The 18,759-nt window shown below is 48.2% G+C and overlaps 1 protein-coding gene across 4 annotated transcripts in view; it reads left to right on the top strand.

The window, feature by feature from the left end:
- The first annotated feature begins 755 nt into the window (after nucleotides 1–755).
- Nucleotides 756–18,759, top strand: part of LOC8052836 (unconventional myosin-XVIIIa) — a 107,530-nt gene continuing 89,526 nt past the window's right edge. Inside the window, exons 1-5 of one of the 4 annotated variants that reach the window (XM_029977027.4) lie at nucleotides 756–969; nucleotides 9,454–10,339; nucleotides 10,862–11,056; nucleotides 14,290–14,466; nucleotides 16,614–16,833. In XM_029977027.4, the coding sequence (XP_029832887.3) occupies nucleotides 9,488–10,339; nucleotides 10,862–11,056; nucleotides 14,290–14,466; nucleotides 16,614–16,833 (1,444 nt within the window). In that variant the 5' untranslated portion in view covers nucleotides 756–969; nucleotides 9,454–9,487. The other 3 variants (XM_042290695.1, XM_042290693.1, XM_042290694.1) reach the window with 3 other exon arrangements.

Genomic DNA, 18,759 nt, shown 5'->3' with positions numbered 1-18,759 from the left:
GTAGACATTCTATATCCAATCGCAGAAAAAATCAGGGGACATACAGAAGTATAGTCCCTGATTGTGCAAGTATTATCGAAATGAAAATGAATGCACAGACGAGCTTGCACGGCCTTGAGCAAACCCAGGCGAGTCTTCATTGCGACCATACCTATGGAAGCTGTATACCCCGCAGGCACGCAGCACATGTTCGATGTCTTGTGAGCTATTTCACGCGACGAACATTTAAAAGATTCGGCTTCCAATTTTTTGAAAGTATCTAACGCGGAGGAGGCGCAGACGTGCACTGGGTTATAGCCCTCGTGACAGCTGTTTTAATAAGATCACCGTTGAACGGGCCCCATTTTATGATTCTCGTATCGGCAAGACGCTTCCTTATCGAGATTATTTCGCGTCAACGGCAGGCACAGCACGAACGGTGCCCTGTCGACATAGATTCCCAATCGGCCGGAGAGCCTGCCAAGCAGGAAACTGCGTATCCCAACGTTCGCTCGCCGGGTCGCAGGAGTACGCGTGCGCCCGATTACGCGCGCCAAATGGAGCTCCAAAAATAAAATAAAAAATAAGGCTCTCGAACTATGTCGCCCTGCGAGAAAGGAAAGGATGAATGTCCGTCTCCGTAGGCGAGAAACCCGGCGGAAGGAACCGCTGCATCAACCACGTATCGGTTCACTTTCCAAGTTTCGAATTGCCGCCGGCGATGTTTCGCGGCGTGGAAGCGCGCGCTGGCGCGCGCGTAGGGGCGCTGGCGGCGCGGTTGTCGACGTCAGGCAAGATGGCGGCGTGCAGAATGTTTTCGCGAGTGGCTGCGATGTTTTGAGCGTCTTCCGCCGAGTTGCTGCTGCTCGCCTCGTGCTTTTGTTTTTCTCTCCTGCAGCACCGAAGGCTCTGACGTCTGTTTCGCCGGACGATCAGCCGTCGCCGTTCCCGCTGCGCTGACGGCTCACGAACGGATGGACGGCCTGGCCGGTGGGTGTGTAACCAGCAGCAATCGAGTTCACTGGATGTCATTCACCGTGTGTGTGTGTGTGTTGCGGTCTTTCGAGCCGCGCTGGTCGCCCCGTACCGGCTTCCGTGGTCTTCGTGAGTTCGTTTTGGATGTAATCCTTTTCCCCGGGTGTGTGCGGAAGGATGCGACAGCCGAGCAGGCTCGACGAGGAGGGGCGGGTCGTGATAAGGGACGGGCGCTGTCTCTCGCTTTTCCCTGGCTGACTACGGACGGGTGTTTCGGTTTGTTTCGCAAGCTCGAGCCGCAGCTGACGGTGCGTCGAGGCACCCAGGGCGCCTCCCGGCCTTCAGCTGCGGCAAGCTTGTGCCCGCTGTCGGTTGTTTCGAAAGAAACTGGGGGCAACCGGCGCTAAGCGCTCGTAGCTGGCGTCAGTCATTTGCGCACGTAAAATTGGAGGACCTTTGGTCCCGAAAAGTAGGTAGCGGTCGACTTGGACCCGTTTTCGCGTGTACTTTACACGGCCTGGGACGCTTTCCTGCTGATCGAGGCGTGCGCGATAGCGAGCCTCCTTTTGGCGTGTGTTACGTTGTGAAGCTTAACGTAGCTTCCGCAGTGTTCCTAGTTGCGCGAGTGCTTGCGAAGGAGGCGCGAGACGAAGCCACGTGCTCTCCCAGCAGTGCGGAGCTGCAGCACTGTGGAAGCTATGCTAGCCTTGACAGTGTAGCACAAAATAGTTAACGACGAGTAAGGCCAGGTCTATATGTAAACTTTTAAAATATGAAGTGTCTAGGGTGCCGTCCGACGGAGGGTCCTACTAAAAGCTCGAACACCGTTCGAATTGTGTTTCAATCGAGCGTTCAAGTGACGGCTTTCAGCAAACAGCAACAGGCTGCCTGAAACTACTACCTGGCTTGTGAAAATGTGTCAACAGCAAACCGGAATAAGCACCTTCTTCAGCTCTTATCATCACAACCACAGAGGGTCAACTGAAAATATCATAACCCTGACACCGTTTTTGCCTCGCAAAACATTCTCGAGTCGCAGCAATCGAGTTGTCAGCTTAGATCCAAATTAGTCTGGTTGCAACAATTTGTCAGCAAGCCCAGAATTGCAGCAAAAACTTCTTGTCTAAAGTCTGTCTTATATCTGGCTGAGTTGCTTTAAAACCAAACCGAATATATGGTCTATGGGACTAGGTTTAGTTTTATTCCTGCCAGACTTAACCTGCTCAAATAAATTTAGGATTTTCGAGACTGTTGTACCGAGGCACTTGGCTTGTTTGCAACTTTTAAATTTCTCCAGCTTGAACTATTTAAACGTCAGACTTAGAGGCTCGGAAGTTTCTATCTTTTTAGAAACCTGGAAAGACTTGCGACACCCCTGGTCAAAGCAGTGCCAGCTGCCCTGACCAGGGTTGGAGGCAGCTCAGGTTGCTTAGCAGTCAAGTGTTGCTCAGAGAATTCAGAAGTGTGCAGTATTGCAGTTTGAGCAAGTGTTTGTTTGCTCCGGCAGCCAGTTTCCAAGGGGCTCAATTGATTGCGTACACAAGTTATGCTCATAGACTGAGCAGATTAGGAAACAACTTTGCATGGAGCAGTGGACCCCAGTTGTTGCAGTCATTATGTTTTTTTCAAGCTTCGCCACAATATTGTGGTGTGTGTGCTTGCTCATTCAGTCGAGCATTTTCATCTTTCCCGGTGCTTTGCGTAACCTGCAATATTGTTGGGTTTGGCTAGTGAGAATGGGGGTTGTCTGTGGGTTGAAGGGTTATCTGGAGCTTGGGTCTTGCACCGAGAACTCTGGGAAAGAGCTTTGGCCCAGTGGCTGCGGTGCAAGATGGGGAAGGGGGTTGCCTGCAGCGGAAATTTTATTCCCCCTCTCAACTGTAAGTAGAACAAGAGGCAGGGTTTGTTCAGCTGGTAATCTCGTTTGCCGCTGCAACAACTGGAATGGCAGCTGTCGCCAACCTAGCAAAACACTGTCGCTTGAATTTGCGGAAAGGCTCATAATACCTCGAATGTAGCCTAACGTTTCGGATGCCAGCTCACCGCCAACCACTACCGATGCAACAAACAGATTTTGTGGAATAGTGAAGAATGGAAATGTTTTCTAATCTGTTGTTTCCTGACAACACTGGTCATGAAAAGATTTAAAAGTGACTTTTAAAGTTGAGGGCTGTTACCAGTCCCAGAGAGTGCTCAATCCTGATTCACACAAACTAGTCCCGGTTCTACAGGTCGATTAGACTGAACCTGTCTTACTGGTGCACTTTTGGTCCAGAAAGCAAACATTTGTAGAAAAGTTTCTCAGCTGCCCCGAATGTCCCGACAGAATTGTTGTCTACAGACAGATGCACTTGGTTTTAAGGAGGTGCTGTAACTTCACATTTTCATATTTTTCTGGTTTTATTAGGGCTACATATCTACCCGAAAGTTTCATCTTGCAGCGAGGGACAGGATAGAATTATAAAGAGAGGTGGAACCCCTCCTTAGAATTCACGTGGTGATGCGACAGATTGCCAGGATATTTCGTTTTTTATTGCAGGGAAGCTGCGTTGGGGGGGGGGCACATGAGGGCATCACAGTAAGGAGTTGATAATGGAAGATACTGTCTCTCAGCAGAATGCAACACAGTTCAAACCAGCAGAGTACATTTACAGCTGCATGTTAAGAGTCAATTAAATTTAAAAAAAAAAAGACTGCTAGTTTGCATTTCATAAGACAACCAGTTTTCAAAAGCGTCAGTTTTGGGTGTGACTAGTCTAATCTTTATGGAGTGGTCCTGCCTGGGAGAGGTGAAATGAGGTTCGATTGCACATTTTATTTATTGGTGCCAGTGCTCACAATGAATGCTACGAAAGAGTGCAATCTGTCCATGTCCGTTTGCCCGTCCGTCCGTCCGTCCGTGCATTTCCCCGCTAAGTTTAGCAGGGAAATTGATGTCACGTGAACACAAATTCAGTCTCTCCGCTGAAGGAAATCTGATGTCACGTGACCTGACACCACGGGACATACAGATCAATTCAGTTACCCTGCTAAATTTAGTGGGAAAATTGACATCGAGTGATGCGACGTGACGTAACCTGTACTACATGCCTTGCACTGATGTCACATCATTTCGCACCACCACGGAAGAGAGAGGGAGGAAAGCTGCTTTTGTATGAATTTTGAGTGACAGGTTAATCTTCTCTAATCTTCTAGAGGGAGAATAGCGAGGCCTGGGCAAGTCTGGGGATACAAAAGAGTCCCAGTGATAAGGGAGTTCCTCCTTCCCGTCTTCTCTGGTGGTGGCCAGAAAGCTGATGGGATGACGTCAGGTGCAAGGCATGTATACTATAAAAGACTGTATATAGTCTTCTAAACAAATTAAAATTATTACTTCTTAAACACTGCATCATAGAACTATGATGTTATGCATCATAGAACTTTAAAGATAAGGTAGCTGGCTCATTTCTTTTTTCTTTTTTCTGAGAAAGTTTGAAGGTTGAGGTTCATTTTCGTAGGCTTCATCTCTCCATACCTCTGCTGCATAAGACTTGTTTCTGGATGGACCCATCCTGGACAGAAACTACATCTTCTATCTGGCTGCTGCTAAATAAGATGTTATGCAATAGTATTTGGGGAACAGGCGCTCAGTGCAACGCCATTTTCCTGTGAATTCTTAGATTCAATTGGTGCTTAATTACACGCCAATTCAGATTTTCTTGCCAAGTTTTGCGGGAAACGCTTACCTGCGGGGAAACGTTTCCATAACTGGTGAAGTAATGTTTCTAGCCAGTTTCAGCGGGGAAACCTAATTTGGTGTGTAATGATACACCAGTTCAATTTCCCCGCCAAATTTAGCCGTCGAGCCACGTCGGATGGACGCGCACAATTTCATGGTTCAGTGACCTTAGAAATGACATCTCATTTAAAACAGCTACGGCAGGCTCGTTGCCACAGCGCGACCTTGTGCCGAGCTCAGGCAAGCCGTTAAAGGGAGTCGTTCATTGACGGGATGCCCGTCACGCCGACTGCCCCCCTGAAGAGCGCCGACAACTTCCGACTCCCGTAGGCGGTACTGTTCCCTCCGCCTGCATGGGCAGCCGCAGGAACTCCCGGGCATGTGTGCACGCCAAGGCAGGCTGGAAGGAGGCAGGGGTGGGCATAATTGGCCCAAACCAGTTTGTCCACAGCTGAGAAACTGGGTGACGGAGGAGCCAGAGGGCAGGTGACCTGCTGCCACGGCTGGGAGGCAGGGCACCTCGCCCTCCTCCCCTTTGGCTCGGCGGCACGTTTATCCGGGGAGGGGCTCGACGGTATTTGAGGAATTCTGTTCGATACGGCTTCGTGCAACTCGATTGGAAGTTGGTTTGCGTGGCATTCCTTTTGCTGTCCGCCTTTAAACGGCAGTGCTGGCGGTGAATGATCGAGGAAGCATCTGCGCACGGTCATAAAACGTTTAGAAAAGTTGTCAGACGACTCTCGAGATAAAGCCAGCACGAGGTCATTGGAGAGCAACGGGCAATGAGGACTCGAACTAGAAACAAAATAACTGTTCGGTTGGGGTTGTGGTGACCGTAAAGACTATCAAATCGATTTCCTTCCATTTTTTGGGGGGTTTCATGTTTTGTAATTATCAGCTACCGGTTCAATAATTCCCTAAAAACCAGTAATTTCCTTATTCCAATTTTTTTGGAGTTAGGTTTTTTTGATTATAGTTACCAGTTCAGTGTTTTTTTAAAATGAGTTTAGTTTTTGTTCCAGTTTTTCTGAATGGTTCAGGTTTTCTAAATAATGGTTACCGGTTCTGCCCTTTTCCAAAACTGGATTATGTTGGTTCAGTATTAACAACAGAAGAAGACAGTTAAAAGCTTGCTCTTTGAAATGCTCCTTAAAAGTATTGAAATTGTTCCGCTTTCTCGAAAAGTTTTACTCGGAAACTAAAGAAGTTCAGTAAGCAGAAGGACTAATGTAAGCTGCATCTGACATTGTAAACTAGACACTCCACTTATTCAATGAACCTTGAACCATACAGATTGAATGTGACTGACCTCAAGTCAATTGCAAAACTTCACTTCAGTCTGGCAAGAAACGAAATATAATTATTTTTATAAAAATTCAGCTAGTGCTTTTATTTTTTGTCATTATTGATATTTATACACGTACAGGAAATGTGGATTGACATGTGCATTTTCTAACGGGTACTCACCTCCGGTTTTTTTTTTAGCCTTTTAGATTGCAGATCGACAGAAAGAAACAAATGGCATGACTGGCATCAATAATAACATTGAATTCGTAGTCCTGACATACCAAAAAGCTGGGAATAAAAGGAATGTAAACATTGTACGGTCATTCTATTTCTCAGGGCCTTGCTTTTACCTTATGCGTGTTAATAATATATGCAGTAGATTAACCGTGACTTTAACCCAGCGGTTCTCAAACTTTTGGCCGTTATGGACCCCCTGACCTACTCGGAGGTTGTTTGGAGAATCGTAATGCATTCTGCATCACAGGTCTTGTGCGATGCCATAGGAGAGCTTTTTTTTTTTTTTTTTTTAGAACGGTCTTTTTATTTGGTGCAAACCCCTGGGGTCTGTTCTGAGGACCCCGGAGGTCTGCGGACCACAGCCTGAGAACCACTGTTTTAACCCTTTGATGATCATTGCCGTACATGTACAGTGACGATTACACACTTGCAAGTGCCCCCCTAGACGCAAAACTACATGCACCACCGCGGGTGGTATTGCTGTTTGTTACATCCTTGGTGAACAATAAATGTTGTACTCGCACGGTGTTTCGCTTTGCTGACTCGTGAAATGGTCGCTTCAGGCTCCTCTGCCAGTAGGGGCAGTTAGAGAGCGCCAGGTCTTCCGATTCAAATTTTTAACGCTTCTCAGAATTCAATTTAGAGAATGAGGGCAATAGATAAGGTCTGTAAAGTACTTCCAGTTTGGAATTTTAAATTGCCGGAATATCGCGGAAGGGGACGTGCGGAAACATAAACTGAATGGAAGAAAGCCGACAACTTTTCGCCTTCCATATTTTCATTTGATGCTTCTAAAGCATTAATCTGAAACACACTAAAACACATATTTATTCCATCATGCAAAGTGCATAAAGAATTACAGTTCGATTGCGAGGCTTTTCATTTTACTGCTTTTTAACTCAACTGCATTGCCTATTGAGTGTTAAAAAAATTATAAACAATTTTCTGAAAATTTAAATGAGAAAATGATGGCCAACGAAACCCATGAATGCGGGGAGGTGAATGACATCGGTGACTGAGAACAAGCCACATTTTCTCATTAAAACTGTTTGAAAATCACTTATATCTTTGGAGTCAGATAACTGCAAGCTCTGAAACTTTGGCATCTGGTCCGAACCCCTAGCACTACTTTTGGTCAGGGACTGAGCATATTTTTACAGTAAATTCAGAATGTTTTTTTGCAGGCACCCTGTACTGTGCTTCAGAACTAGCAGTTGAATTACAGTTAGACATTACTTTTAGAAAGCAATGCAATTACTTTGAAATTACCTTACTTGGAGAGTTACCGGACTTCATTGGTGTTGATGCGATAGCATTTTTCCGCACTGAGACATATTTGTCCACTCATTATCTTAACATTTAAGATCAGTTTCAGTTTATCTTTTTGTCTATATGTACAGACGACGGGGGCATGGACAAAAAGCCAACACATGTTGGCTTGACTGGGCCCCACCCCCGTTTTCTTGGCAAACGCGAATAAGAAATTGTCAAAAAAAAGTAAACAAAATCGATAATCATGCAGCAGGAAGACGAGCGAGAAAAGCGCGTAGACACTTGTAACCGGGAAATACAACACTGATATCATGAGGCACTAGACAAGATAAGTGAGCTACAGAAACATATTTTTGATGGCACAAGGTGTTAGTGTTTCTCTGGTGAAGCTGTTGCTCCTTAGATTGTTCAATAATGATGGGAAGTGGTGTCTCAACATCTGCATTCCATAGCTTGTTCTGCTGTATGGTACCTCCCAGACATCCTCATTACGAGTATAGTATAGTATGGGCATTTTGCAGTCATCTCAGTTTTTGCCATTCTTTTGCTGCCTTCATTAATGGTATAATATAGGAGCTGAATTCTGAGGGATACGGGTCAGTTGGTATTAAAATTTTGCAAATCTACCGACCCTGTTAGTGTTCTTTTTATCATGGCAGTTCAGCACAAATAATTTTTTGTGCTGTTGACATTCAAATAATTTGATAGGGGATGAAACTCACTAACTATGCTGGAAATGGTCGACACGAGCCAAGATAAGCTATTAAACATACAGTGTGACCCCTACAAACATTTAGTGTTCTTTTCACCGCAAAAATAAACCGCATTGCCAAACGCTCCATCTCCACCCAAATGTAGCATTACGGCTAGTGGTCTGGCCCGGACGTAAAATTGTCGGAGCTAACCATTACCTTATTCAAAAGTTTCAAGGGATTTTCTGAAACTTTAAATGGGGAAATGGGGCCTGTTCTCGGTGTATTTGTGGGTTTCGTCGACCACCAATTTTCCATTTAAAATTTCCGCTGATCATTTACAACTTTTTTGAGTGAGATGGTTCTGACACTTTAGCATCTGGTCTTAACTTCTAGGGCTACATTTAGGCAGAGTGTGTGTGTTTGGCAATGCATCGTTTATTTTTGCAATGAAAAACACGCTGCGAATCTTTTATAGGGACACCCTGTAAACATCAGAGTTGTACCGTTTTGATTCGTTCGTTCCATGCTGGCAATGGATGGCACTCTCACATCATGTGGGGCATCTTCTGTGCCCTCCTGCAAGCGCTGCGGCCTTGACGGTTACTTGGCTGTGCGTCCATGTTTGGCACCCGGTACTTTCGAAGTATGATGTTTTGCACTCGGTACTTCTGAAGTTCAATGATTTGGCAGAAGGGCAATGGGGCAGACACTCTATCTAGTTTTGCCTCTCAGTGACTTATATGAACCAAATTTCCAGGTGACAAATTCACAAAACAAGTAGTTGTAATTGTAAATCAAATTTGTCAAATACTGATTCTGAGAAGTAATTTAAGCCGATTACAATTAGTTTCTGCAAAAAGTAGTGAATTTACAGTTACAAATTACTCAAGACGAAATGAAATTATCTTAAATCAATTGCGGTAATTGAATTGTTATCCAAGTATGCTTCACGAGCGCATGTGCATGGCAGGCATGCTGGGATCATAGCGCTCGCTCTCGTAGCTCTTCTTCGCTCACGCTTATAATGAAATGCAGTGTAGATACACACTCTACCGGATTCTGGGTGGCCTGACTGACTGGTTATTGGTTTTGTACTTTCTGCCCGCTTTCCAGCTTGTCGAAACGCACACAAAAAAAGATTGTTTTGTAGATGGATTTGCGTGGGAACTTCAATAATAGCCTCTGCGACACACTTGGAATGAAACTGCTACGGTTGGCAGCTTTTTTCCTGTTTATTTCGCATATTTTCTACAACTGCCCTTAGAAGGTGTGCTCCTTTTCCCCTACCAGATAGCTGAGTCACGGAGCGGTCGTAGCAGCAGCGATGTTCCCGTGGAAGAAGGCCAAGGACAAGGACGACAAGTCCAAGCGCCGCGATGACAAGAAGGGTTCCTCCTCGGGCGACGGGCGCCGTCGGCACCTGGTCATCTCTGGGCCGATCCCGACGCGCGCTGGAGGCGCGCTCGTGTCTCCGCTGCCGGAGGAGGACGACTGCCCAGCCACCGACGCCGGACCCGCGCCGACGGATGCCAAGAAGCCACCGCCGGTGCCGCCTAAAAAGCCCGCAGTGGCACGGACGCTGAGCGTGCCCAAGGCGCGGCCACCCGACCGGCCCGCGCCCCGGTCCTCGAGCCTGGTGGCGCAGCCCCTGGCCAGCGTTTTCAAGCAGGCCGTGCGCAACGGACACGCCGTCGTCGATGCACAAGCGCCGGCCGCACGCGCCACACCGGTCTCTGCAGGCTTATGCCTGCCTCCGATCCGTGCGGCGCTGCGCTGTCCGCAGCCGAGGGTCCTGACAGTGGTGCGGCAGCCGTCGGGGGACTTTGGGTTCTCGCTGCGGCGCTCAGCGCTCTCGGATGGGCTGGCGGGCGACGACCGCCGGCGAACACTCATGTTCGCCGAGCCGAGCACGTTGGGCAGCGGCGGCGGCGGCACGGGCCTCCTACCGGGCGACCGGCTACTCGAGGTGAACGGCGCGAGTGTGGACGAGCGGACCCGTGAGGAGGTCGTGGAGATGGTGCGGTCCTCGGGTGACCGCGTCAGCCTCAAGGTGCAGCCGCTGCCCGAGCTGTGCGAGATCGTGGCCAGGGTCGCCGGAGGGGGGCCGCCGGGTGCCACGCAGGGGCGCCACCGCACCCTGTCGCGCACGGGCAGCCGCAGGCACAGGACGCTCGGGGTGAGCGGTCATTTGCCTGTTCTTAAAAGTTGCAAGCGAGTCGAGGACGGAGACCCGAGGTCCAAGAGATCTGCGGGCAACCAATGCCTCCAAGATAGTGAAGCCATAGGGCTGAATTTTTATTGTCGCCTGCCGGAGGCAGACGCGGGCAGAGATTGGACACGAGAACTGCATCGGTGTTCTGCTGGAACTCGAGCTCAATCGGTGAGAATACGAGCAGTGGCCAAGTGCTGGCGCAGCGCTCATGCCCAATCTGCACTCTGCGATGACCTCCAGCTGGTGGGGTAGCAAATCTAGCACTGTGTTTGTGTTATCTCTGAGGTGTTGTTGCAACACACGGGTCTCCTGCAGTGTTTTACCCTACCTTTGATTTTTGTTGTGAATCAGCATGCCTACCTCATTACCTTGTTTCATATGGCAGAAACTTTGGTGTGCTTCACTCTCCGAGAGGAGGGTGCAGTCCTCGATCATAGAAGCAAGCAACCCATCCCAGGTTTTTTATGGTGCTTCCATTTGCCTTAGGCCAAGACGGACGAGGAGATAGCGGAGGAGCGCCAGTGGCTGCAGTCGGAGAAGGTGTGGGTGCTGTTTGATGGAGGCTATGCGGGGGCCAGCTTAGTCAAGGGGGACCAGGTGACTCCCCGGGAGGGCAGGGTCAGGGTGCGGCTGGACGCTACGGGGGAGCTCCTGGACGTCGATCAGGAGGACGTCGACAAGGTGAGGTCTTTTATCGTATTTCCAAAACATACTCGCTGCAGCCAAAGTGACATACAGAGCAATTTGGTGGGTCCTTTTCTCGAGATGCTTAATAGGGAGTTTTAAAAAATTAACACAATTGTAGCGCACGCCAGCGCTAAATGTAGTGCTTGCGTAAGCATATGCTACCCAAGAGAGTTTTAGAATAGTGTTTCTCCGCCGTGACGCAAAAACCCGAGCATCTCGCACTTGCAACGCCATCAGGAAACTGTTACAATTTTTATTTCATGTACGAAATGCTGTAACGTGGGAAAAAGGAAGTTGTTTGGTCCACAGTAACATTTTTGATTTGTTTAAATATGAGAATGTGACGGGAGCGGTCAACCGGTCGTGTCCGCTTGCGTCGCCCCGCCTCGGCAAGAGGTCTCAAGTACTGACCTTCGCATACATACCCACCATACTTTTGCCGAGAAACGTTTGCGCATTGACAGCAGCAAGTTGCCGGCAATTGTTCCGCACCTTGCTGGGTCTTCCAAACCATTTGTGACGTGCACCTCTCATAGAAGCGCAATGTCGTCCTGTATTGAAAATCGCAATCGTGAAGACATCGCCGAAGTTGCACCCAGAACGATTGCCAAAGCGGCAGCCGCTGCAGTCCTGGGAGCCGCCATTTTCTAACTGTGCTTGTCTTGGCTTTAGCCAACTTCTTGTACATTGTGAATGCTTCCTTCCCGTGTATGCAAAAACTCTTTGCATGCGCGTACAATTTCTAAAAAATAGTGTATGCTAAATAGCACACTTGAAGCACAAAACGCGGTTAGCATTTGGCGTATGCGTAGTGACGACGATGCTATTCTTTGCGTAAGCTATTCTAGAACTCCCTAATGATAGGGAGTTTTATTATATCATTCCGATGTCTTCAGTAACAATACCGGATAGCAATACAGTGCACGCACAAACGCATCGTCAGATTATCTGATATTGTTATCAAAGTTATCGGAACAACTTACTGAAGCTCTGTAATGGCGTCTTGGTCTGAGTGCCACAAAAACACAAGTTCGGAGAGGGCATACCAATGTCGTATCAGTGCCAGTATCGCCTGCTCCAAGACTGATGCCGCTGCTTCGTACTGTGACATCATCGGGAATTTCTGCAAAAGTGCCTATGACTGCTCTCTGTTGCTCCCTGCAAATGCAGAGGGTATGTCTCATAAACATGCCCTCCCCCTCCATCCCACCCCCCTGACCAGCATTTGGAGCTGCGCACCCGCCCTGCTGAGGGCCCACACCGCGTGCTAAGGTCAGAACGGGGGTTCGGATCTTGGTCTGCTTGAGAGCGAGAGCAGCGTCTAAGCTGACTCTCACAAAGTGAGCCAAAATATTGTTTTGCAGATGATGTGTTTGTTAATGCTTGCAAAGAGCAAATGACACTTCGTAGCAGACAGCTGTCTTCTATGAAGTGCGACCTGCTGACGAGAGTAAACAAGTAAACAGCTATGTGCCATTTGCCATTAGAACCGAAAAAATAAGAATTGTCTAGTATGAATTGAGTACGGGCAGGCGAAATGATAGAGTGTGAGCCTAAATTGCAGACGTCTGCTATTTCACGAAACAAGCAATCGACAAGCCGTAAGTAGTTTGCAAACGTAAAACGATGCATCATACTGGAGGAGCATATCCGGGGTTACAAAACCAAGTTCATGATTGGTCTGTGGGTGAAAAGTGTCACCAAACCCAATCAGTACTGAGTAACTGTTACTGCTACTCCAGCAAAAAGCTGTTGCCTCACATCCAGTTGGCAGCCGAGAAGGCTCTCACTCTTGCCAGAGATGTTGAGAGAAATTTGAATATTAGCGGCAGAGACATATTAGTCACAAATGTTTCAGAAAGATACTTCTTTCAAACGTGAAAACACTAGAGAAACCAAAGCCGGACCAAAGCAAATGAAATTTGACACATTTATGTAATGCAGGGGTGGCCAGGCTGACCCGGCCTAAGAGCCGCAAACAAAACAACGAAACTCCCAAGAGCCGCGGGAATGGGGGGGGGGGGGGGCAAACTTTGTCCAGAGCAAAATACGAAACTCGAACTACTTTCAATCTATCCGAGTCAAAAGCAGCCCAATTATACATAAGGTAGCATAAGACTACCAAACCGCAACCTGTCTTTCGATTTAAAACTCATTCCATTTCTCTTTTTGGGGAAGTGCTCCTGTGAACGGGAGGGAGGCGGGGGAGAGGGGGGGAGGGGTGTAGGGGAGGGAGCCGCACTTTAACACGCGAAGAGCCGCAGCTTGGCCCCCCCTGATATAGTGCAAGGTCGGTCTGCCTTTGATGTATGATGACGCTGGTTTATGCTATAGATGAGAAACTTAGCCAGAGCAGTACTGCCATTAGCCCGGGGTCTTTAACGTGCATCACACAGTAGCAATACACAACCTCACACCAGCACAATAATTTTTCAGATCAAAATGGGCAGGTGTGGGGATCGATCCCCCCAAAAGCGTCTCCCCAAAGCCCAGTTACGCCATCATCTGGCTGTTTGATGAGCTGTTGGGGGTAGTCCCTGGGGGCAGTGTAAGGGGTTGTCCAAACAGGACACTACAAAAATACGATATGACTCCTGCAAAATTGAAGTGGATACTTCTGTCTTGACGATTTTTGCAGGAGTCGTATCGCCAGACAAGTTTTGTGGCCAAGTCACTATCACAACTTTTCTCCTCGCCTCCTCCACTTTTCTGTGACGTCGGTGCTCGTCAGATTTGACGTCATATGCCACCTGTCACTGGTTTTCTCCCGCTGCTCGTTGACCTCGCTGCCGCCGTCGCCTTGGCTGGAAGGCCAAGGGGGTCTAGCTTCGGGTGGGTCTGGGAGATTCCTGTGTTGAAGTGTGCGTTTCGCTTCCCTCGGGGCAAGGGAATGACGCCTTCGGGTTATTTCCTTTCCCGTTTTCAGGACTTGAAAAATGGCGGAAGCCTTGAGTGATTGACCGACAGCCAAAAGAGCATGTGAGTTGCTCTCTGGGCCCACGTGATCAGCCGATCAAGGCCGCCGTGGAGGGCACGGGCGAGATTTGACGGGGCCCCCGGCAAATAAAAAACGGTTGGAAGCGGAGCGCCGAATGATTTGTCAGAGTCATGCCGCCAGGCGATTTTTGTCGTGTCCTGTTTGGACATGCCTTAAGCCGTCCGTCCATTTGGGATTCTGGGACAGTAATCACTGGATGCGATTCCAACACCTGCCATGTCGTCCGCAGGCAAACCCGCCCCAGCTGGACTTTGTGGAGGACCTCGCCCAGCTGCGGCAGCTGAACGAGGCCGGCCTGCTGCACGCCCTGAGGGGCCGCTTTGCCTCGGGGCTGGTGCACTGCTACGCCGGCCCGGCCCTGCTCTGCTTCAACCCGCAGCGGCCCCTGGCCATCTACTCGGAGAAGGTGAGCACCCCTGTGGGTCTCGTTGGAGAGTAAAGGCCCGTTCGCGTGCTTGCTTTTGCTTACGACCGAGGTCTCGAGATCTCTCGTGACTAGAAAACACACTGGCACGCTGGCACCATTTACCAGTTCGCCCTGGAGTCGCATGTCAGTAGAGTGAAGGTTTTGCGGTATTTGCGAGATCATATGTGCATACTATCCGCGAGAAAAGGTAGTTTATAACATTGTCTAAAGTTTTTTGAGCCGATAAAGAAAGAACGACGTGCAAAAGAAAAGGTAAATGTATAAAGGACGCAAGTGTTCTTGGCTACAGTGCACGGGTTTGTGGTCTGAACGTATGGCAAGCGCAGTTTCGTTCACCGTAGAACGCTTCATGAGCACCCTCCCGAAAGTGGGAGATGATCTTGAAAAGGCTGGTGGATGGATGTTTGTTACACTCCGTTTCACTTTGAGTCTGACCACAGCCAACGCTACAATTAGGGGGAGCCAGTCGAGCGGTGGCGATGTACGTCGTCGCTGCGGCTCGTTGTCTTTGTATGTTTGGTACTGCCAACTATACTAATTGCGCATGACGGACGCTCTGTGGTCCTACGCAGTTTTCTTTGCTCGATCGGTTTTACTGGGGACAGCAAACCCACAAAGTCAATGAGCACTGTGACAATGCACTTAGGTGCTGTTTGATTGGCTCCATTGGATTATAGCGTCGTCTGCGGCCGCATTTTGAGTGAAACGGAGTATGTATGTATGAAAGCAAAAATGCAGACGGTGGGTTTCGCTGCTTTGCACCGGCATGCGCATATGTCAAGTATTTCCGCCGTGCACAGACGTACTTGGAAGAGTGGCTGACGTGTGGGAGCGTCTCAGTTGCTTAGGTGGGCTTAGAACTCTAGAGTTGGAGCTGGATATGTCCGCTTATTTTTCGAGGATTTGAAAAGTGCTGGGTGGGTGCCTACCGTCACATGAGCAAATGCTTTATATTTAATGGTATTTATTTATTGTTAATACTACTCGAGGCCTTTGAGGAATGGTTGGACAATAAGTATAAGCATAAAGGCTCGTTCACAGGGTTGTGTCGACTTTCCGCATTTATTTTTTAACCAGAGGTACATTACAAAAAGATTATGTTCATTTTAATAAACAACGGTGGTTGAGAGCAATCTCGATAAGGAGGTAGCGCCGCCTATTAATGCGAGTGTTAAACGCACCCTGCTACTCGACTTGATTGTCTATATTTTACAGAAAGGGAGCTGCGATTTGTAATTTTACAGGGAAAAAAAAGTGAAAGCCGTTTACAACTCCCTGTAACGCCGAATTGAAGCGCAGCTCTTGAGGAGGAGGATGGAAGGGTACTCAGGGGAGGGTATACCCCTCCTCCTCCTCCTCCTCCCCTCATTCTTCAATGTCCTCCGGGGGGGGGGGGGGGGCTTGCACGGTGCATTATGGGACATTTCCCATAATGCACTGCGCGGTTACGCCGACGCCGCTCAAGCCGGAAACGGGCGCCTAAGAGCTGTGCTCTAAAACGACCTGTGAATTACACCCTAGATGAAAAGTTTAGATTGCTAAGTGCAGGCGTCGATTTTTGTGGTACATTTTAGATCGAGCCTGGTGACTTGAAACACCCTATGCAATGACTTGTGTAAAAAATGTATAATGTAAAAACATAAGAAAGAATTCAATATATAGAAAAACTGAACACAGACAGCACAAGAGATGCTCATGGGGAAAGACAGCGCAGAACACAAGGACACAGCCCAACTGTCCATTCTTACAAGAGACGCTGTGTGTGCTCTGACCTTCTATGTTCAATTCATTTTAAGTTATTACGCATCAGCTTATTTTATGAAGTTATTTCAAATTAAGAGTCGATTTAGTACAGTCATTAACTACATGAAATTGATTTATAAGCGAGATAAGTTTCCGAGCCCATCCAGCAAACCCAGACTCTTCCTCGCACTACTTGTTGCCTCTAGCATACCAGCTCAAAAGGGCAAAGCGCGACACACACACCGGTGCAAAGGGGTAAAACTCTAAGCGCACGCCAGTGCGAAAGGACGAAACATGAACAGTTCTTCGAATGATGGCATGGCTCAGAGCACCTCTGGAGCCTGCAGGGTGGCACTTTTTCTCAGTGTTGCACACTCTCGCAGGTGATGCGTCTGCTGCGTGACTGCCCGGCAGACGACCTGCCACCGCACGTGTTTGCGGTGGCCCAGGCGGCGCACGCGGCGCTCGTCTCCACCCGGCGGGACCAGACGGTTCTGTTCCTGGGGCGCTCCGGAGCGGGCAAGACGGGGGCTGCCAAGCAGGTGCTCCAGTACCTGGCCATTACGTGCGCTCCGAGCACCCAGGTTGGAGCTCCCTTAGCCGGTGAGTGGGCACTGTATTGCGCTTGTCCGCTTCGGGACTCGTAGCTGCACTCCGTTTTGCCTCACAATGGACTGCAATGAAAGCTACAAGCCAGTGGAGTCAATTCGTGGCTCGGAGGCTGTCACATGCTTGTCCGGTTGGGTGGAGTGATATGAGAAACACAAAGACATACAGTACACTCTCAGTAATTCAAAATCCAGGAAGCCATGAATTTTGTTTGTATTATCAGAAGTTTTGAATTATCAGAAATTCATCTAAATACGATGCAAGATAAAGTTATGATTTACCATATCAATGGCTAAACATATAAAGCAGATATCGTATGATTTCCTCTACGTAGGCCTGATGATCACAACAGGCACATGAAACACTTGTAAAATATACAACATAAGTTTATTTATCCCTCAAAAATCTTGTTTTTCGTGGACTGTTTGACAGCACACAACACGAAACAAAATTCAGTTTGTTCATCAGGCCAAGAAGTTGTCTAATGTGAAGTATTAAGCAGAGGACACATGAGCAACGACAATGGGCACCGTGCGGCAGTTTTCATAGCAACTTGCACGGACGCTGTGAGGTGGACTTATGCCAAGCCACCATGTCACAGCGTGCGTGCAAGTTTTTATGAAAATTTTCGCGTGGTGCCCGTTTTCATAGCTTCTGTGTGCCCTGCTTGAGCCCCGTTGGATGCGTTTCTTACCAAGCACCGGTGAACTGCGGAGAAGCAACACCCGTGGAAGCAAGCTCTGCGGGTGTTGCCTCTCTGCAATACACCGGTGCTCGGAAAGAAGCGCACTCAACCGACCGCGAGAACAGAAAGTATGAATTACACAAATATGTTGTTTGAATTAAGTGGCTTATGAATTCATTAAGAACATAATGGGACAACCAATATTTTGAATAAACTAGAAGTATGAAATATTTGAGTTTTAATTATTGTGAGCCTACTGTATGACATTTTTCGAGCTATGGATTGACTACGGTAGCTCATAGCTTCCGTTGTAGTACATTGTGGAGTGGCCATTGTATTGGAGTGGTCATTGCAGTACTGTGCGGAGACTGAGTAATCTCGTGCAAGCAAGTGCCCCACTTTACAATGCCTGGCATGCATCTTTAACTGGTATATTCACCTTGTCCTCTCCCCCCATCTCTGGGTGGTGATGTTGTAGTAGTTTTGTAACGCTACAGTTCACCACGATTCTGGCTGCGACATGGTGGATAGCTGATAGCTATACCAGCTGCTCATACTAGACAGAGTAGTTTAAGATTCGTTTCAGGCACCAATCCCTCGCGAATATACAGTGTCGGCTAGTCCGAAGCCACGTGCTTTGTTGCAGTCTGACCCGCCAACACTTGAGGTCGCCAACCCCTGCTCAGGGGCAACGCTTTCGTAACATTCAAAGAGACGTAATGCGACGACTGTTCGTCGTGACGACCTGTGGTTTTTGCTGCGCCGCGTTCTTGCGTAGCAGAAAAAAAGCATGGGGTAAGTGCAATGCCAGGCAGGCTGACACGCATAAATTCGTCGGATATTCCAGTGAACCAAATTTCAACTTCGTCCCAGCCACTCTACGAGTGAAAGAAATTTGGCAGCGGCCGGTACGATGGCGTACATAGTACACTTTCTGGCCTCGGTGGTTTATGTGCATAGAAAATCACAGTTTTGTTTTTTTCTAGGATGAGATATAAAAGGATACAAATAGAACAAACAAGTTTTTAACTAAATTCATCTGGGCTATAACTTGCTTCGACCATAAGAAGCATTAATGTGTGAGACGAACGTCCCCTTGCCGTGTTGCAAAGCTTGAACGTAAAGCCGACCTCTCGCTTGTCCTTTTTTTATATTGGGGGAGAGGCTGGCAGTGTCTCGGCGGAACCGAGGTACACTGCAAAGCCTTTTTCGGCAGTCCATTGCCTGGCGCAAGA

This window comes from Ixodes scapularis, unplaced genomic scaffold (assembly GCF_016920785.2).
Source record: "Ixodes scapularis isolate PalLabHiFi unplaced genomic scaffold, ASM1692078v2 PGA_scaffold1__304_contigs__length_218370807, whole genome shotgun sequence".
NCBI lineage: Eukaryota > Metazoa > Arthropoda > Arachnida > Ixodida > Ixodidae > Ixodes > Ixodes scapularis.
Note: the sequence above shows the minus strand (reverse complement) of the source record. Positions and strands in the feature narration are given on the sequence as shown.